Here is a 22171-nt window from a genome sequence, read left to right on the forward strand (position 1 = left end):
CACCCTTTAGGTTCAAGCACATCCCTACGGGCTATACTTCCCAGCACTCCGTGCATGCATTCCAAAATGGTGTATAGCCTCAAGAAGGCTCCATTTCCCACAAAGGAGCCCCCTTCCTGGCATGAGGCAAAGCACAGCATTGAACAGTGGGAATGTTGTCTCTGCATGATAGCAAGGGGACTATGTAGAGAATTCAGCTTTGGCCAAAGCTTCACACAGGCCCAATAAACAATTAGTCAGACAGCCATACTTATGGGGGTTGCCACCGGCTCTGGGGCCTTACAATTAAGAACACTGGTCTAGGGAAATATAATTCATTGATCTTTTTTGTTTTTAAGTAACCAGCACCAGAGAGCTTTCAAGAGCTTTGTCATGAATTTGTCATGCCCTTAAGGCAGCACACAAACAAGCAGCAGCTTCCCAAACAAAGGACTTACCTGGGCATGGTCAGGGGAAATGAGTGGCTGAGGTGTGTTGGGAAAGGATTTCCTATAAAGAAATGTCAACTGAAAGAGAGGAAGCTCATATAAGGAGAGAAAGGGGTAGGGCCAGCAAGCCAGAGTGTGGTATAGAGGTGGCCCTCATTATCTGCAAGTGTTCTGTTCTGGGCTACAACCATGGACAACAATACCATGGCTAACCCCTGCTAACTGGACAAAGAGGCACCTTTTAACGTGGTGATTTTCTTTATTTAACAGGGGGGGAGTAACTGGCCCTATCCACATCCAGCACAATACCTCCAGTGACTGGTGCTGGTGTCTGTCTTATGTTTCTTTTTATATTGTGAGCCCTTTGAGGACAGGGATCCATCTTATTTTATTTATTTCTTATTTCTCTGTGTAAACCGCCCTGAGCCATTTTTGGAAGGGCAGTATAGAAATTGAATTATTAATTATTTTTATTATTAATGGATAACGAGACCTTGAGTCTAAGACAGGGCTGCACAACTCAAATGCCCTGCTGGGCCGGAACCATCCACGACTTGGCGTAAAGGGGCCAAAGTCAATTTTTTAGCACATTTTTACCTTAAAATTAAAAATATCATTAGTTACTTGTGGATCTATAACCCCCGTCAATGGATCCATAGTTTCAACTAAGGATAGTGGCCAGATAATAGGTCCTGTCCCTGCTCAATCAATGGGGCCCCTAAAGTGCATGACAGCCCCAAACAAATGCCAAGTCCTCTCCTCTCCCTAAATTGTTCTTGCTTTCAGGCTGCAATGCTAGGCATGCTTACATGGGAATAAGCCTCACTGAGCACACCATGGAGCATATTTCTGAGAAAGCATGAACAGGATGGTGCTATAAGGCAGTTCAGCTCCTGTGTTGCTGCAGAATACCTGGGGGCCAGTAAAATAGTCCCTGTGGGCCGAATCCAGCCCCCGGGCCTTATGTTGTGCAGGTCTGGTCTAAGGGAATTGGGGGCTTAGGTTCCTAGAGATTTTTTTAAAAGCCTTAATAAGTGGGGAGGAGGCAGAAATATGGGCATTAATGTACCGTGCTATGCTCTGTAGGTCTCCAACAGTCCAGCAATGCCAATTCAGCCAATTTCCCCCCAAAAGATTGTGCAGAATTCCCCCCCCCTCCATAGAAAGAGCCACAAATTGGCTCCATTCAGCAAAATGGAGGAACTGCAGATATGTGAGTTTTTACTGTTTTTACAACTATGAATAATGAGGTCGGGTCCCCATTACCTGATTGCGGATACACAAAACCGTGGGTGCCAGGATTGTGAAAATGAGGGCCACCACAAGTATAGCAGAGTGAATGATGAGGCTGCTGTTACCAGACTCTGGAGTAAGCCTGGGAGGCAAACAGAGGCGGAGGGAAGGCAAGCAGCTTTGGGAGGTGAAGGCTGAGGATGCTGGAACCCCTTCACTCCCAGCTCTGACTCAGCTAGGCCTGAAGCCAAAATAGTAATGGCCTGCAGAGAAGTTTTGCAGTACATAATGCAGTATATGAAATGAGTGGAACTTCTCTGTTCTGCATCTAAGCTCCCCATTCCATTCCATTCCATTCCATTCCATTCCAGAGGACAGTCTATAAACTTAGTCCATATAGCATGCATTTCAAAGGAGCAACAGATATTTTGACAATTAGAGGCAAGGTTAATAGTCAGGCCAAGACTGTAGGTGGAAGGCAGACATTTGTGGCAGAAATTTGGGTAAACAGACAAGGCTGGCTTCTCAGAAAGCACAAATGAAAAAAAAATAAATAGTGAAATCGGGATTTAAAAGAACAGAGCAGATGATGGCACCAGAAAGTAGTAGCAAATGCTTCAGAATGCAGCATTTCTCAACTGAGAACCCTGCTACCTTCTCAAACAGCTTCTGAAAACTAAAGGTAAACATTATTAAGCATCTTGCATTTTGATTTCTACTCAGATAATTTTGGTCAATCACTTGTGTGTTTTTGCTCCGGTAATCTGTTAACAGATAGAATGCTTTCCCCATTCCCCAACTCATTTCCCCCACATTTGTCCATATTGGGATCCAATGGCTAACCATTCAAGCAAACATCTGATGCCAGAGACTGAGACTTGATCTTGGATTGGATCAGAGGTAAGACCCAATGGAAAATCCACCTGAAAAAGGGGAGCTTCCTCACTGCTGAATTGGGTGAATCCCAAAGAAAACGTGACTTCCAGGGGGACGAAAGAAATGTTAATGCATAAAGGACATGCGGGCTCATAATGGGCTTTGACCCATTCATTCATCTCAGAATTGCAACCAACCTTAGGAGCCTGCAGCTAAGTGTGCAAAATTGCAAATTAAGAATAGAGTCCTTTGCCCTGGCCATCATCTGCACAGATACCACACACCCACACTCCTTTCAAGACCATGTCACCTGTGAGGGTTAATTAATGTTCCTGTCTTTGGGGTTTAAACAAAACAAGCCATATAAAAGGTGCTATCCCGCCCTCCCCCCCAGCCTGGAGTGATCTCTCTGGTCCCAGGAATACAATTCCTGAGAAGCAGCAAGGCCTGCTGCCACTGTGGGGATCTGACAGTGTCTGTTGCCAAACCACTGCTCCAGAGGGTTCATCCAGATGAATGCTTCCTTTTGTGTTCACTCCCTTTCCCTTTCTTATGAAATCATTGAACTCCTAAGCCCCAAGTTGGAACACTGGATGGCAGGATCCACATTCACAAAGCTGAATTCATTAGCTTTGAGTGCATCTGCACGGGCATGTAGTGGTTACTCTCATCAACCAGAGTATGTAGGATATTGCCTGTGTTAGGCTTACATGAGATTCTTCTTGTTTTTTTGACTACCTGAGAGTCCCCAGACTCCATGAGCAGAAAACTCAGAGATTCCTAAGTAGAACCCCTAGACAGAAGTCTTTGAGGCTGAGTCCCTCCCAAAGTGGGCCAGTTTCCAACACGGGCAAACAGGGCAGGGGGAGCAGGCTGCTGCTAACACCTGTTTCATACATTATTTCTGCAATTTCTCCTTCTATGGGGACACACACACACATATACGGACGCACGCCAGAGGTCCCCGTTCCTTTCCCTTTCCACAAATAGTAAAAATGAACACAAAGTATTTTTTTAAAAAACCTCTGTATTCTGTAATATTCACAAGTTATTTATATATATATATATATATGTATGTATGTATGTATAATTCAATTAAAATTATGAACAGTTCTAAATAGTTTATGTATCATACATATATTTCTATGTATAATTAAATATCCACAGAAGTTGCCTTGCTGCACTACAGCCAGCTGTTAAAGAAGAAACAGGTTTCACAAGAGGACACCCAGATATGCATATGTTCTGGCTGTGGGTTTTGCAAATTTATTTACAACTTACCTAGACCATAATAAATGATTATATTATCTATTGTACAAACATAATAATAAAGGTTTGAGGGGGGTTTTAAATACAAAGACTGCAAATGAATACATGAAAAAAATACATACCCTTGTACAGTATTTATAATTTATAAATGCAAAGTTAAGATCTCTTTAAATTATTGCACTTGCATATATTTTTACAAAGAATTTTCTAAGTATCATATATATAAAATCATGTTCCCCCAAACTCCTTAGATTTAGTAAAGATGGATATTGTTGCCTTTAAATGTCTTCTTCCTAGAACTATCTGCCAGTATCAGGGCATACATAGATCTAATTTATAAACCAGTTAAATTACTACCGTTATGAATATGCATCCATATTACAATTAAGCACAGTTTTTGGTCAGCAAGTAACATTTTTTAAAGAAAGTTACTGTGATGTGCCTTTGCTAGGTCGGAATATTGTTTCCTCAGAATGTATGCACTTACCTGTACGTTGCATTGCACAGGGACTGCATGACAAAGTTTTAAGTTTCTACAGAAAGGTCATAGTTGCATGAACAGTTACAGGCCTGCCAAGGTTCTGTTTGGGGGAAATGCCACAAAGTTTGTATATAGCTTTAAAACTGGCTGAACTAGTGACTCAGACATATTAATAACAAAATAACACCCAGAGAAAACAGAGAGAGAGAGAGAGAGAGAGAGAGAGAGAGAGAGAGAGAGAGAGAGAGAGAGAGAGAGACTAATAATATCATCTATGTAGAGCAGAGATAGGCAAACTTGGTTCTCCAGCTGATGTTGAACTACAACTTCCACCATACCCAGCCACAATATATTGTGGCCGGGGATGATAGGGAGTTGTTCTTCAACAGCTGGACAGCCAAGGTTGCCTACCCCTAATGTAGAGTATCGTTTTGTAGAATCACAGTACATGCCCTGTGTGAGCTGATTTGTATCATTTAGAACAGGGCTGTACAACCTCAGCCCTCCTGCAGACATTGGACAACTTCCATAATTCCTGACTATTATAGGCTGGGGATGGTGGGAGTTGGTAGTCCAAAAACAGCTGGAGCACCAAAGTTGTATAGCCCCATTTTAGAATGTTCCCTTGCTGAGGCATTATGGTTTTCTGTTTGATGTATTAGTTGGCATTATTATTTAATATAAAGGTTTTGTGGCCAATAGCATTCTTATTGTCCACTAAGCGAAATTATCCTTGATCAGCCAACATTTCAACATATGGCAGCAAAAATGCAGTGATCAATATGCATACTTTTTACTTGACCCTTGGGATTCCACCCATGGCAATACTGGAAATAGGTCTAACAAATGTCCTTCTCTCTGCCTTCACCATGGTTAGAAATGAGTCGTAGGGAAAACAGAGATTCTGTATTCACCATGGGATCTCCTTGTAATTCAGTTCTACCCACAGTGAGGGAAGTGGGCAAGAGATGGGGAAGTGTATAATGAACCCCTCAGGTTCATTATGTATCGAAGCCTAGAATCAAATAATAACTGGACAGGCTTATTACCCTAGGCTACGAGAAATGGTTTTCCATTCCATAAAATAAATGCTGAAAAAGGATTTCAAATATTCCCATTGTTGATATTGGAAGGAGAAAGCATACAGTAATTGGAATTGTTCTGGGATGGTTGTTTTTTTTTTTTAATTGAAGCAAAGTTCAATTTGAACCTCAGTTTCAAAAATATATTGTTTACTTCTACACATTTTGGCATTCTACATATGCCAAAGGATAGCAGACTGCTTTACTGGTTTCTGCAATATTCCACACCAGAAAGTCAAAATGTGTATTCAACTTTAAGAGGGCTTTAAGAGCTACTATACAATCAGTTGAAACTGTGGCTTGTGGCCTTTTCCCTAACCATTTCTATAAAATTTTCTATACATTGTTACCAGCTTATGACCCCTTTTCTAACTCTTATGTGAAATCAGCTCAAAATGTGATTGAGGTAATTCAAAATGTGAGAGGGGATATCATAAGAGCATCTAGTCATGGGTTGTAGTGTGGATAGGGGTTGGGCTGCATCCCAGTTTTCAGCAGAATGTTCAAAGCTGCTAATGTTGGAAGCTTCTAATGTTGGAAGCTGCTTCTGGGAATAAAAAGAGAGCTTAGCTTAAAGAATCCCTTCTGCTTGCAAAAGACCCCTTTCATGAGCGCAACCCTCTTTCTGTTCTCAGACAGAACTTTTAACAATGGAGCAGCACTCCACTGAAAGTTAGAATCCGACCCGATGCACTATAACAAACACACCTACTTATTACAAAATTCCATGAAAGGAAAGGCCAGATATTACTTAAAATATGCATGCAAAGTATAAGTTATGTAGTACTACCACCAAATAAGTTGATCCATCAAACTTCTGAGATTTTCCTTTGAGCGGGTTTACATAGAACAGTAAAAGCTGAACCTCTGGTTCCTGGAGCTTGGCAGCAAGCCCAATCTTGCTTTACAGTTCCTGGAGCTTGGCGGCAAGCCACATTTTTTGTTTGGGAGATATGATATGCTGGCATTGGTCATGTTGTCCAAGCCCACCAAATGTTGGCATATTCCACCCAACTTGCTATTCTGAAGTCAACATCTGTAATCAAGATTGGAAGATGTTTACAGATGTAAGATTTGGAACTGCAAGTCAAGCAGAATATGATGACATTGGCGGGTTCGTATGACATGACCAATGTCAGCATATCATGCCCCCCTTACTGAAAGTTGGGCTTACCACCAAGGTCAAAGGGCTTTTATCATGTCGTGTGAAGCCACCCACTGAAAGAAAGAATACATTTCTGCTCTGAAAAGAAAGGGTAGTGGGGGTAGTTGAGATGGAAGATAGCAAATACATAAACATACAAGTTAAGGGTTTTCAGTGCTGATTCACACTGCCGGTGACATTCAAGAGAAAAACATACTGGTACCTGCTGATCAAGTGGAGGCATTTCCATGTGACGTAACCATGCATGTGGTTACTGCATGTGTCACATGCTGTCTAATTTCATAATTGTGACAATGCTTGTGATGGAATTGTGACTAGTTAACTTTTACATATAGAATGGTTATGTGTAGGGCCCACACACACCAGATACCTTCCACATGATCATCAGGCGCATGGGTATCCAGAAGGTACCCATACATCATACATGCTATTGCCAATACAATGTGAACCAGCCCTCAGAATCTGTCTACTTCAGATGTTTGCCAATTCTGTATTGCCACATACCTGGAATAGTTTCTTGCACATTACTAGCTTGGTCAGTTTTCTAGATGTAAACATAATCTGCATAGGAATTCTTCGTATAAATCAGAAATGGTCTTCATTTTACATATGGTGTTGCTGTTCAGCTCAATCAAATCAGATCATGCTAGGTGTAACTTCTTTCTTTATTACCTACTTAGTTCAGCTTGGCAGCAATGTCCATATTTAAAATAAAAACTACTGAAGTGAATAGGCAGACTCAACAATTAGGATAAAACAGACAACTGGATCTTTTCAGGAATCTGGTCTAAAAAAATAAAAAATAAAATAAAATAAAATAAAATTAAGACTTGCAAGAGCACAAATCTAAACCTACAAATAATATGTATGGCAAAGGCTCAAGTATATTTCAGAAATTATTTTTTTTAACCAGACAGTGCACACTTATGTACAAATATATATATATATGTACAAATATATATATATGTACAAATATATATATATAACTATGTGCTCAATTATAAACCAAGTCAAAACTCTTTGCAAAACCAGTCACTAAAATAAACTTCTAAAAATAGGGAAATATTTCTGGCTAATACAGAATTGTGCGCATAGTATATTGAACAAGAATGAATATTGTCCATTGATCAGTTAAAAATACAGTTTTAGCATAACTTTGTTAAGCAACATTATCTTGAATCCATCACAGAATCTGTGTATGAGAGCTTGTAAAAAGAGCAGTTTACTCTGCACAGAGGACAGACAAACAGTAGGCTGAAGTCTGCTTCTAGCATCCCTTCATAATGGCATGGGTATACTCTTAAGCAATATACCCATATCTGAAGAGTTGCAAAAAAATAGATACTTTAAGATTATACCATCTTAGTGTGTTGTCAAAAAATAAAGTTGGTACACTAGTCATTCTCATAGTTCATAGATCATCTCTCCAATCTCAACCAGCTTACAGACATTCTCACTGTACGTTTTAATATATTTTCACACTCCCAAGTACACCTAGGTTTCTAAAAAGTAACAGGAGAAGCAGCCTTAGTACAGTGCTTTCCTCTTCATGTAAACCTCTAAATGTGCAGTATCTATATATGGTGGAGCAACAGGATCATGTCTGTCTCTTGGCTTTTCTGATCATTCCATGGGCCCTCTTGATGTCCACACAGTGGGACATAATGTTGAAATGAGACCTATGAATGTAAAGTACAATGTGCACAGACCAGATCTTATTCTTTAAAAATGGTATGTGTATGCATATGAAAGTTTGTGGAGATCAGGCCCACGTACATGTCAAGCACATTTAAATGACACATGCAGTGCACAGCTGGCAGCCAGGCCCAGGAGCAGGTGAAATCTTGCTTCCCCACTGCTCATAGACTCTAAAGTCCAGTGATTCTCAAACTTGGGTCCTCAGGTGTTATTGGACTTCAACTCCCATAATCCTCAAGCAAAGGCCACTGAGGCTGGGGATTATGGGAGCTGAAGTCCAATAACACCTGAGGACCCAAGTTTGAGAATCCCTGCTCTAAACACTCTTAGGAGATTTGTAGAAATAAGCAAAAGATGAAGGGCAAAGAAAAAGATATACTAGTTCCATATCCATTCAAGTCAACAGCAGAACTCACACTGAGGTCAGTATTAAGCCCCATGGCTTATTTATATATCCTATAAAACCATATTAAAGTTAAAATGCTTGCACTAGGTCTAAAACTCAGTTCTGCAAAGAGGTATACACATGCTTTACATAGTGTAATTTTTTAAAGAATTGGGGTGCAAGTCAATACAGATCTTCATTCACAGTATTAAAGTGCAATGGTTTCCAAATCAGCTCTCTTGTTCAGCAGGTAATTCTCAGCTCACTGAAAGTGTCTACTTACAAGACTAGACAAATGTAATGAGAGAAAGAAAAATCCTGCTTATTCGGAGGTTAGGTGAGAAGGGCAGAACAGACCACACACAGTCCTAGTGAACAACAGCAAAGCTACATTTTGTCCTTAGTGAAGAGGACATCTGTTTCATTTACTGTGATGGTACCATGACAGCTTTTAATAAATATGACTTTAGAAGGCCCTGTTTATTATGAACAAACTGGGATTTGGAGGCATGTTTCTCTAATATATGCTAAAATATAATGGACCAGCTGGGCTACTTTACAAATCTTTGCTACCACGTTTGAAATTTAGTCCATGATTCTTACTAATGTTGACAGGAAGGTCCTGAATTTGCTGGCCTATATCTCTCCTTACCAGAGATAAATATTCTAGATTTCCAGTGTAGCAATGGACACATTCTAAAGCTTATGAAATTACTTTGAAGAACCATACCAATAATCTTTCAAATATTAAACATGTGTGCAATAAAGCAGTTGCCCCATGATGTAAATAAAATAATTGTTGGAGCCTTGGTTCTAGAAGTTAAATACCCCCACCACTTGCAGCAAGAAAAATTCAAGTACTATAAAACTGAATGATAGTTTCAGCCCCAAAGATTTTCCATTGGAGTTCAGACTGATTACACAAATATCAAACCATTCACAATAGCAATGTGGAAATATCCTATTTATAGCCAAGAATTCCCGAGGCGAAACTGGTATTAAAGTCAGCCACACTATACTGTAGTAAAAGTACCATTGAATCCACCTTACCACAAACCCCAAAGGTTTGCCTTCGCAAACACCAATTTCAACTTAGGTCCTTAGCAATGTACCCCATAAGAAAAAGCCAGTCTTTTATATTTACAAGCTAAGCACATTTGTTTTGATAGCAGATTCTGAAATAGTTGAATTGTCAGTCAGTCTCTCCTGTTCACACTGTATCACCAAATAAAGGAAATTTGCACAGTCTTCCCAGTTAGAATTTGCAGTTTATATCCATTTTAAAATAAAACAGAGATGCCTAAAAGGGAAGTGGGAGTGTTAAAGCAATTTTAAAATGTTGATCAATCATCAATCTTCACAGGAAGTGATTCTGATGACTCATAGCTATTTGTCTCGGATGGTATCCATCCATAAGCTTCTTCTCCTCGTATTACTTTTTCCCATTGTTTGAGGTTTTCCCTGGAGAGGCAAAAAGAGCCAACACTGAATATCAGCTTACTCTCTCTTCATGAGTCATCCAAATACCAGCATCGGTATACAAGAACCAGCAGGTCTTTTTTTGTTTATTCGATGAATATACAAATACGACAAATATTTACATACCGCTTTTCAACAAAAGTTCCCAAAGTAGTTTACACAAACACTCACAATCTAAAAAAGAAAACATAAGATAGACACCAGCAACAGCCACTGGAGGGATGCTGTGCTGGGGATGGATAGGGTCAGTTGCTTTCTCCCTGAAAGTATATTCTTGCCTCAAAGTAAATAGAGAGCATCATCACTTTAAAAAGTTGCCTCTTTGCTCAGTTGACAGATGAATTATCATAACTGACCTCTGAATATTTCATATCGCTTTTAGAGAAACATAGGTTATTTTCCCCATGTCTACAAATCCTCTGAATATATTGCTGATTAATCTTCTGAAGAATTTTATTTGTGCCACATCAACATAATTTTTTTTTAGAAAAACTCATTAAAACTTATTATAGAATTTTTTTGCACTTATAGCTCTAAAAAAAAAAAAAACTGAACGTGAACTGCTGCAGTATACCAACTTCACCCACTGGCTCACATGTTTCACAGCTGTAGGAGAGCAGAAGATGGGAAAGCAATTTTCACTTCTCTCCCTTTCCTTTAAAAGTCCCATTGGCTTACAGAAATATGTCCCTGACTGCTGTGTGGCCCTCAGGGATATATTTCTGCAAATGAAAAAGACTTCTGGGGGGTTGGCAGGGAAGCAAAATTTGCTTACGCATATCCTTCTGACCACATTTGGCTGCAGAATAAGCCCTATTACTGAGAGTGCAACCCTTCTCCTGCTCTCCTATGACTATGCAAATGTGGACCATTATCTCAGAAATATGTGATCTATACTAAACAATAAAATATCCAGCAGCTGACATCCTGACTAATGCTGTATGTGTGCAGCAAAGGAAGCACACATGCAGCTGCTGCATTCCAGGGTAAAGCAGTGTAGGGAGGGTGCCAATTTTTGCTGATCTCCCCTTCCTTCTTAAGCTCTCTCTGCAACCTAAAAATCTGTCCTACAGGTCTGCTAAACCCTCAGGGACATATTTTTGGGTGGTATAGAGCACTAGTAAATGCAAACTGATCTCTTCACATTACACCTATCTTTGACTGATTAAGTGCTGTCAAGTCGGTGTCGACTCTTAGCGACCACATAGATTCTCTCTAGGATGGTCTGCCTTCAACTTGGCCTTTAAGGTCTCTCAGTGGTGCATTCACTGCTGTCGTAATCAAGTCCATCCACCTTGCTGCTGGTCGTCCTTTTCTCCTCTTTCCTTCAATTTTCCCCAGCATTATAGACTTCTCAAGGGAGCTGGGTCTTCGCATAATGTGTCCGAAGTATGATACTTCGAGCCATTTGTGCCTCGAGTGAAAATTCTGGATTGATTTGTTCTATGGTCCATTTGTTTGTTTTCCTGGCTGTCCATGGTATCCTAAAAAGTCTTCTCCAGAACCAAAGTTCAAAAGCGTCAATGCTTTTTCTATCTTGCTTCTTAAAGTCCAGCTTTTGCATCCATAGAGTGTCACGGGAAAAACCATTGTTTGAACAATTCTAATCTTTGTAGGTGTAGACTAGGGATGGGCCCGGACCGGTCCAGAGGCCATTGTAAAGGCCTCCGGACCTGGGTGGTTCTGTTCGGGAGTGGGGGGTAGCTTTAAGAGTGGCGGGAGGGTTTACTTACCCCTCCTGCCGTTTTCCCACTCTGGCGCCGTAATGTTACGAGTAATTGGGGTGGCAGGATATCTCCCTGCCGCCCCTCCCCCAATGTTGCTCTAAAAAAAACCCCAGTAGTCCTTTGCGCACGCGCACGTCAGAGACCTGAAGCGCGCGCATGTCAAAGGACTACTGGGAGTTTTTTTAGAGCAACAACAGGGAAGGGGCGGCAGGGAGGTATCCTGCCACCCCAATTACTCGTAACATTACGGCGCCAGAGCAGGAAAGTGACGGGAGGGGTAAGTAAACCCTCCCGCCGCTCTTAAAGCTACCCCCCACCCCAGTGCCGGACCGCAGTGTGGCGGTTCTGTGCACACCCCTAGTGTAGACACGTCACAGCATTTAAATATCCTTTCCAAGCCTTCATTGCAACCCTACTAAGTGCTAGTCTGCGGCATATTTCTTGAACACCTATCTTACACCAGCTGTATTGATTGCCAAATCATTTCCAGGCCAAATTTACAGTAGTGATTATAATCTTAGAAGGCCTATGTGGCTTAGAATTGGATTATTTCAAAAACTGCCTATACCCATATTATTCTACCCAGATAAGATCAGCACCACAAGCTCTGCTTTTTGGTCTGCCTCTTACACAGATTCATTTTGTGGGTAGCAGTGACAGGGCATCTCAGTAGTATCATCACAATTATGAAATTCCCTCTGATGCATTAGGGCTATGGGGAAAGAGGGGTTAGGTTCCAGGCTGGAGGGGAGGAATTTAAGTGCCAAAACGGCCCCCAAATGGCCCCCAAATGGCCCAGAACTTACTGTGGCATGCTCTGTGGGTCCCCAATGTGGCCAGGAATGCTCTCCAAAGGACAAAATGCTCCCCCAAACTGCAAAAAATCATGGGGAAAAGTCCGTGTGTTTTTTAATGAACCAAAAAATGGCTCCTCCAGTCTCTTCCTGGGCTCTGAGAGACAAAATGGCAGCTGGACATGACCTCCACAATCATTTTCGGCACTCTAGGAACCGTGGATATGTTGGTTTTAACCCCTTCATATCCGCAGATACTGAAAAAATGTGTCTATGAGACACCCCGCAGATACATGGAACCACCAAAGGGCTGATAGTCTAAAAAGAAACGTAAGGCAGATGCCAGCAACAGTCACTGGAGGAATGCTGTGCTGGGACTAGATAGGGCCAGTTGCTCTCCTGCTGCTAAATATAAGAGCATCACCACTTTAAAAGATGTCTCTCTGCTCAGTTAGCAGGGGTAATTCAAATTCAAATGCTTTATTGTGTTTGTTAACTGTTCTTCTAAAATTTCATGCAGTTCTTATTTTAAATGTATACAATACAATTTTGTATTGCCTCTTGTCTGCTGCTTTCCAAAATTATATTTTAAGAGTGGTATATAAATACATTTAAACAGAAATAGGTTTTAGAAGAGGAATATGATTTTAGTTTCACTTCTTGCCTGAAAGTAAACAGCATGTTAAATCACTTTCAGTTGACCAGGTTACTTTCCAGGGCCAACTCATATTACCCACCTGCATGCCCGAAGTAGTGGCCCTGTGGGAGGGAGGATTTGTGCAAGTGTAGTATAGCATGGCATGGCTACAGCACTGTAGAAACCAATCTGAAAATAATGAAAATAAAAACCAACAAAACTATATTGAGAAAATCAGAAATACACAGGCATCCACAAATCTGCGTGCCAAGTGTCCCCAGCCCTCTGGCAAGCAGGACACTGAGCACCATATAAATCTCCTCCCCAGAAGTCTCATTTCAAATGCCAGTTTTGAGATGGCAAGAAACAGCAGGAATCCTTTCTGAGCAGTAGGAGCAGGCTCCCACTGTCTTACCAATTCCATACTCCAGTGCAAAAGAGAGAAGACCAATTTCTCTCCTAAGTCTCTCTCTGCCTGTGTGCCAAAAAGGATTTGGGGGAAGATGGGGGTTAGTGGTGAGCACAAATAATGGCTGGCTAATGAGTTAATCCTAAATTTGTGGATGCCTATACTTGAAAATGTTTTCTAAATATTGGCCATTAGCAACAGCAGTCTTATGAGGGGGGAAAGAACTCTAGAGTAATGCACATTTCAACGGGCTTGCTACTAATCTCAGGGAGGCAGGGAACCAGAATAGGTCAAATGCTGCAGTTTATTTACTGTATGTATTTATTTGTTCATTTTTAATACCACCTTTCATAAGACATCCCAAGGAGGTTTACAAAAGATAAAATACAATAGAACTGCATAAAAAGCAATTTTAAAGGCAGCCACAGATGTCAAAGAGCGGACATTCACTGGGAGAGCATTCCAGAGCCTGGGGCAACAGCAGAGAAGGCCCTGTCCTGCAATTCTGACACTTCTGAACTCTAAACCAAAAATACTGGTAGCTTTTCAGAAGTCTTCCAACTTTTAAATGAATCTGCTTATATAAATGCATATTATGCACTCTCACACTATTTCAGCCTTACATACGAACATATAAAGCAGCCTTATATCAACCCTGATCATTGGTCCAACTAGCCTTCTCTTGTATTTTCTATTCTGACTGACAAGGGTTTCTCCAGGCTCTCAGACAGAGGCCTTTCCCAGAACTATTACCTGAGATACTTTTAACTAGAGATACTAGGGACTGAACTGGGAACTTCTTATTCCACTGAGTGATGAGCCCCCACTTTGTGATAAACCTTTCACATTCTCATGATATTTTAGCCTCTTAGCATCAACCCATCTTTATCCTTGTTTTATTTTAATCTTCTTGCTTCAAACCATCATTATATTCACTATAAAGGTTTGTCACCAATTCAAAAGAGCAAGTAAGCACTTTTTCTTCTTTCCTTTATTTTGGTTTTTGTGGAATGAACATGATTAACTCATGGTCAATTAACATAGTGTTGTTTGTTTCATTGTGACCAAGTCAGAATTCCAGCCACGAGAAACTACCGGTTTACTATCAATAAGCAGACTTCCCTTGAGCTTTAATCGCTTGTATGCCTCTGACTCTAGACATATAGAATTCACATTGTTTATCTCTTCAGTATTATTCTATTCAGCACATTTACATAAGAAAAATGACAGGCACACTTCCTTTCTATGAAATAACATGTGTATGCTGCATTGATGATTCTGACAAAGCTTCCATGTAGTTTTTGTTTTAGTTTCTTCATTAAAAGTCTCAATCAGCAGCTTTTATTAAAATAATTAAAATCATACTAGCAGTTAAAAACAAAAAAAGTTAGCAAAACTGATATATCTGTACACCTATTCCCTATATATTTAAATTATACCTATTTGAAACTCCAGTATTTTTAGACCTACTTGGCCCTGAGGAACTTCATCTTTTTTATCCCTGTCCATCATAGGAATGGGTTGAATACCTAACTTCTTCATGTCATCACCCTAAAATAAAGAGAAAGAGCCAATGATTACATAATTAACTGATTATTATGATTTAACCCAAGAAATGTTTCTCATTTATATACCATCAAGTATTTAGAATTTAATATTTTAAAGTTAATATTAAAGTTAATACAGGTGGAAACATTAAGAAGCCAGTGCAGTGTAGTGGTTAGAGTGTTGGACTAGGACTGGGGAGACCTGAGTTCAAATTCCCATTCAGTTATGAAAATCACTGGGTGATTCTGGGCCAGTCATGTATCTCTCAGCCTAACCTAACTCACAGAGTTGTTGTGAGGATAAACCCAATCATGTACACCACTCTGGCCTCCTTGGAGGAAGAGAGGGATATAAATGTAAATAAACAAAACAGAAGGGAATCTATATAATTAATTCTCTTAGCCGGTGCGTGTCCTGAGTTTGGCGGTGGAACTCTTGCGACACATTGCGAGAGTTCCTGGGCCCAGCAAGAGTTGAGGGGGAAGAAAAAATGGCGGCCAGTGAGCGGGCCGCAAAATGGTGCGGCAGCGGCGGGACGGCCTGTCCTGTCCAGGCCAGGCCTTCCCAGGTATGGAAGAGGCGGCAGCAGCCCGACCTGACGGGAGGTGGCGGGGCGGCCTGGCCAGGCCGTCCCAGGTATGAGAGGCGGTGGCCCGACCAAGTGGGAGGTGGAGGCGGTGGGACGGCCTAGCCTGGCCGTCCAAGATATGGAAGAGGCGGCGGCCCGGCTGGGCCTGGCCACTGGAGGCAGGAGACATCAGAGGCTGCAATGGGAGGGAAACTTTTCAGCCTGCCGCCGTGGTGGTAATAAGAGAGGGGGGGAGGGGGCCGGAGGGAGGGGAGGGGGGCAAAGAGAGTGGGGCAGGGGGGAGGGTGAGGGGGGAAAGAGAGTGGGGCAGAAGGGAGGAGGAGGGGGCAAGAGAGAGTGGGGCAGGAGGGGGGGAAGAGAGAGTGGGGCAGGAGGGAGGGGGAGGGAGCAAGAGGGGGGAACAGCACGCCCCCAAAGAGCACACAGATGCTCTGTGCGGGTTGGCTAGTGATTTTAAAACACACAAGCGGAGCCCTGCTGATCAGATCAGGAGTCCACCTAGCTTATCATCAAGTTTCCAAGAGTGGCCTTCACCTGCCCTCTGATATGGCACAGTCCAGTAACAAATTCCTTATCTGCTTTTTATAAGAACAAATTATTTAATCATTTTTAAATCAGAAATTTGATAATTTTATGAGCAGCTTGCATATTAAAACAGAATTGCTTGATACTCACAAACCCTGTAAAAGCTCTATAACATTAGCTTTATTGGCCTATGCTTTTGTGCTTAGTTCTTTCCTCTAAATGTGTACTGGTGCATATGAAGAAGGAGAAGGAGAAGGAGAAGAAGAAGACTAAAATGCACATACCTCAGCCCAAAATTCGGCATATATATCAGTGGCTGTCAATTTGGTAACGTGCCACAATTTTGTCACTGAACATAAGTCACAAGCTGTCATCATCAAGCCAATCACACGATCCCTAGAATATAACAACTGGAAACGTATTATGCAGCTTAAACTTGTCATGTTTGTCATTTGATTTTTAAGTATGTCTTTATAATAAATATACCAGTGATTAAGATTAAGATTTTGTTAAGATGAAACGAAATGAACTTAATATTGAGATTGCGCTGCTACATCCTTTTCATTGCAAGGATAGACCTGTCCATGCAAAAGAATGCACACACACAGAGCTGCTGCCTTTATTGAGATTAAGGGCAAAAGAAGAAAAAGGGAGAAAGTGACCGGAAACACTAATTGTTGTACCATTTGCAACTATATCATTGATGTGTTATGTGTATTTTATAAGAATATAAGCAGCTTTCAAATGCTTTGATAAAATATGATGCCTGCAATTTAATCTAAAATGCTTCTATTCAATATATACGTTGTAACTGAGCAAATGTTTGATTTATTTAGTTTTAACTAAAGCATACAACATATGTATGAACTCAATGGGATCAAAGTCATTCAAAAGATACATAATTTTATAAGCTATTCTAAATTTTCTAATACTTAGGTTGGTGTTCTGTTCATTCCAAGGAAACAAATGTCAGAGAAAATTTAGTGAAACATACACATTTGTTCTTACTGCATTCAGAGAGCATATCTAGGCATGTAATCCTATGCATGTTTACTTGGAAGTAAGACCCACTGTAATCAGTGAGACTTATGCTCCTGTAAGTCCATAGGATTGCACCTAAGATACACAATAACAATTTCCATCATAGTTTAAAAAAAATAAATCAAAAAACAATGCTCTATCTATACTAACGAGAAGATGTTCATGTTGTTGTATTTTTATTGAGAAAACAGAAACTATACCACCACAACCCACTCCTAGTGGGAAGACCAAAGGCAGGTGTGAGCAATGAAGTGCATGAATACTTCAATTTAGCCTCTTGGGAAAACTCACCTTCACACGCTTAGAAAAAACTGTCCAGAATTCTAAATTGGAGTTTCTATGTTTCCATTTGTATACCAGAAATCAGTTTACACTTCATTTCTGTTAAAAGGCCTGTATAAATACTTTACGTTTGCATAAGAGTTCATATTTAAATGTACTGGTAAGCTCCTGAATAGCTGAAGATATTTTGTACTGTATACTAACAGTAGGGCCATTCATACAACCAGGTAGGCAGGGGGAAGGCTGCATGAAGTTTACCTTCCCTTGACAATCCATTTATCATTGCACTCTCAGATGATCTTCTGTTGTGCTAGGCAGCATGGAGCTCCAGAGGCCGGGACAACGCATCCCAGCCTCTGGGTATCCCACAATGCCAAGCATGGTACTTTGGAGGATTCTGCCAGGAGACTGGTACTCTAGGCACCTATCCCTGTGTCTGCAAGGGCTAAATGAAGCCTGAGGAGATACACAATCCTCCGAGCCTGGGCTAACAGCACATTGGTGCCATTAACCCAGGCTAAAAGCTGGGCTAGGTGGCACTCCCCTCAACAGAATCAGGCCCAATCCTGGTGGTTCTCACGTGCAGCCTGACTTCAGTGTGAACTTCTGTTGCATAATCAAGTCAATTATTGAAAAATTAAATCTTTAAAGAACATTTTAAATTAAAAAAAAAAATCCCTATGACTGGCAAAACAACATTACTGAGATGTGAAGAAGAATTGGAAATATTAATTCTCTCTTTACCTATGTGCTTGGTTTTTAAGGTTTAGTGAATGTGTCTGATGTAGCTCTTCCAACTGTTTCCGGTTTCCAAAGTATAGAGCAAGGTCCGTAGCAATGATGGCTTTTCGGATTATTTCTAGGACCTGCTCATATTCACTGGAGCTCAAATTAGAGAAGATATTGTGGCCTTCCAGCTAGAAAAACACATTTTTAAAAAATGAACAGCATAAGATATTTTGTTTGTCTTAGAACTACTTTTTAACACAATTTACGCATCGAGCATCCTGTCATTTTCACTATAAAGACAACAAATTTTGTTTATTTTTGCAAAAAACATTGAAATGTCATTTGGGTTCAATGGATTTCTTAATGCGTAGATCAACCTTCAGAGTGATAAGCATGCAGATTCCATATGCATCCTTTTTTTCCCTGTTACCTTTGCCCCCTCCCTGGAAAACCCAAATTCCTCTTTGAACTCCCCCAAACTCAGATAACGGTTTGATAAATTGATGTGAGCTTGTCAAGAAAAATAATGGCTATTTCCCCCCTTTGAATAAATCCCATACAATGTCAAGCTGGAACTACAAGTTAAAAGCACGATTGGTCTTGCCCCCCAAACAGCATTGTTATCAGGCAATGTCCCCTCTCTTTTGGAATTCGGCATTCCCCAAGAGCAAAAGTGTTGCAAAGACACAAGCCTGATAGGAAGTCTCCATTTGGTCCAAGAAAGTTGTGGAGCAAGCCTGGTGAACTAAGCCTAAGTTTTTTGTATTCTAAATGAAATCAAAATTCCATATTGAAAAATCACAATTCTAGGACTAAAGTTGTTCCCTAACCCAGTAAGTTGCTCCCTAAAATGCAATTAGAGTAACAGTTATTTAGATTTGGCATACTAGAGTCCTTTTAAAACTGTACTTCTCCTTTAATGGTAGTTTTCTTCACCTACACATCTCCCTTGACCATTCAATCAATCCTCTTAATCACCAGATATTCCTGCTTTGGAAAACCTCTGTTATCCCAAATGTTTCCTAGCTTTACAGCCTCTGCACTTACCCCTAGGAGACCCCAGAATTAAAAACCCATAAATAGCTACTGCTTCCAGACATGTGTGCATGACTCCAAACATGTGATCATGGTGGCCAGCTCTGCCCATTACTGCTCTAGAATCCTGCCTGGCCAATTGTCCATTTCTGAACTCAATCCCTGCCACCACAAGAGCTTATGTGAGGTCAGAAGCTGCTCCTTATCCCCTGAGCAAACTTGCTGAATCATTACACAGAATCACTAAGCTGAATCACTGGACCAGAGCAAACCTCAAAATCTTGCCTATGGAACGCTCCACATGAAACAGCCCTAGAAGTGTCTAGGTTCTTGAGCTGAATCACTGGGGCTGGGCCATTGCATAAGCAGACTTGCTATGAGCTAAACCTTGTGAATGACTACCTTGGAACCCCATTACTCCCTTGACTGGCTGTTGGCACACGGAGTGCCTTAGCCCTTAGAACTTGGTGATAATCCAGCATCTAGCCACATCCTTGTTTCCCACTTTGGCAGTCACCTTTGCAGTGAAGAACCTTGGATCCCCTGATGAGATCCACCCCTTTTGGCACTGTTTTGTGGGTCAGGGAAATGTAAAACATGATGATATTAAAATGTAGGATAAGTATTACTGCATGTTACAGGGATGAGGCAGCAGATTTTACATAATGATGGTAATTTCAGCAACATCATCTCTACACTGTTCGTAATGAGCAGCTGCACCCAAAGTTTAGTTTCTGGAGCACAAGTAGATATATAGAAGTACCTTAAGATAACATGTTTTTAAAGTAGAATTTAACAAGGATTTATTGCTAGCTTGTGACACATTACTGTGTACCATCTCTTTAAGAAAGGCCTGCACCACATAAGTCCCGGGAGCTGCATCCAGCTCGCAGGGTAGGAATAGTTTGCTTACACTGAGGTAGGAATATCCAGCAGCAACAGCAGAAGCCATTAAGAATTTGGTCCGGGGTCGGACCAAACAGGGGGAGGTTTGGTTTTACTCTAAACAGTTGAACTTAACCAGTTGAAAACATTCTATGTCGAACCTTTTTGCACCTCCCTACTGACACCATCTCTCTTTCCCCTCACCCTTCCTCCATACTCCAACCCTCTGCCCCCTCATTTCTATTAATATTTTAAATAATTGATTTTAATGTAATAAGTAATGTGCTGAAAACTGACCTCAGACCCCATGCAACAAGTCAAGGTTGGTTCTAGCAACCGGGGCATTTGAGTTGTGCATCCCTGCTTTAGGACACTATTTCACACTCCAATTAATTTAATATAGCATTTCATAATTTTAAAAATACAAACACAGTTTTTCTTTTTCATTTTAGACTTTATTTTACTAGCAGGTGAGGCCCTTCATTGACTGGGCAGAGTGACTTTGCGTATATTACACTTATAGGAAAGTTCAAGAAATTAAATGTATGTTATATGGCCCTTTCTCACAATCAGTGCGAAGGGCTATTGGGCGCGCTGGGAAGAAGGCTGCTGAAACCTATCTCCCCCACAGACGATCTTTGGGTCCATGCTGGGCACATGCATTAAATGCCCAGATGGACACTGGCTGCCCCTGGAAGCATGGAGGGTTGGGAGCAAGGACACGTCATCCCAGCCCTCAGAAATCCCATAATGCACCACACAAGGTGCATTTTGGGTATCCTCCTGGTGCTGTCTGGAGCTGCTGCTGTGTTGGCACTGCAAAGCGCCAACACATGAGCATTTTAACTTTGGCTGTGGATTTGCCACAGAGGCACCACCAAGAGCTCTGTGGCTGCCAGTGGTTCCCACACAGTCAAACCCAGGCTTAGTTTCCTTAGCTCGGTCGTGGCTGTGCATGACAGCCTAATAGAAATTAAGTAAGTAAATAAATAAATAAAGATGGCTCTCTGTCCCCAAAGGGCTCACAATCTAAAAAAGAAACATAAGATAGAGACCAGCAACAGCCATTGGAGCTTGCAAAAGGGAAGTAAAAGAACAGTTTGAAGTAGGGTTCCAACTTCAACCATTACCCTAATTACCATATATGCTTGGAGATGTGAAGACCTAAAAAAACCCCATTGTTTCCAGAAAAAAAAAATTGAAAAGTTGTTTTTTCCTTTCCCCATTTCCCCTCAGGCCTCCTGCTTGGGCATGATGTCAATTCTGAAATATCGATCCGATTATTGAATATAGCCAGATATTTTAAAAGGAGGTTAAACTTAGAGAAGTATTAGAAAACAAATTTGTCCTACTGAAGCACAGCTGTATGCGCTTCCTAGAATCGTACCTTCAAGAGCCCAATGTAAAACGTCACCAGTGAAACAAACCCACTGCAAAAGGTTATAGAGCCTGCAGTCAATTCTACCACTGAACCTGAATTGCTTTTGATCCCAATGTATTACCTGCAATATAGACACTGTCTGTGAAAAGTGATGCTGCTCCATAGTTGAAGTGGAATAAAGAGCTGCCAGAGGATGATCAAACTTCTGGAGATAGCTGTTGGTGTAACCCCTGTGATCCAGGTCATGACATAAACATGCAATCAGGAGACCTCTTCGCTAGAGAAAGAAGCAGGCAGGATATGTAATTAAAGTTTAGATTAATATTGCACCACTAGATGTCACTCTACACTTCTCCAGACATTCAAAACATGTTATTAAGAGACCAACCAACCAAAAGAACACAAATCTTAACTATGGCAGAATTACAAGTTATTATTAAAAGCAGGCTGCCACTGAAAATGCCAACCCCCTATAGGTTTATAGGAACAGTCT

General features: G+C 41.0%; 1 protein-coding gene across 10 annotated transcripts in view; it reads right to left on the bottom strand.

Annotated features, from left to right (window-relative positions):
- Positions 1-3780: 3780 nt before the first annotated feature.
- Positions 3781-22171, bottom strand: part of PDE10A (phosphodiesterase 10A) — a 385571-nt gene continuing 367180 nt past the window's right edge. For 8 of the 10 annotated variants that reach the window (XM_053295826.1, XM_053295814.1, XM_053295790.1 and 5 more), the window contains 6 exons: positions 21800-21955; positions 18393-18565; positions 16610-16721; positions 15134-15214; positions 13355-13443; positions 3781-10078 (listed from right to left, as the gene is read on the bottom strand). In XM_053295826.1, coding sequence (XP_053151801.1) covers positions 9961-10078; positions 13355-13443; positions 15134-15214; positions 16610-16721; positions 18393-18565; positions 21800-21955 — 729 coding nt within the window. In that variant the 3' untranslated portion in view covers positions 3781-9960. Of the gene's footprint in view, positions 10079-13354; positions 13444-15133; positions 15215-16609; positions 16736-18392; positions 18566-21799; positions 21956-22171 lie in introns of those variants that run through there. The other 2 variants (XM_053295817.1, XR_008316105.1) reach the window with 2 other exon arrangements.

This window comes from Hemicordylus capensis, chromosome 1 (assembly GCF_027244095.1).
Source record: "Hemicordylus capensis ecotype Gifberg chromosome 1, rHemCap1.1.pri, whole genome shotgun sequence".
Taxonomy (NCBI): domain Eukaryota; kingdom Metazoa; phylum Chordata; class Lepidosauria; order Squamata; family Cordylidae; genus Hemicordylus; species Hemicordylus capensis.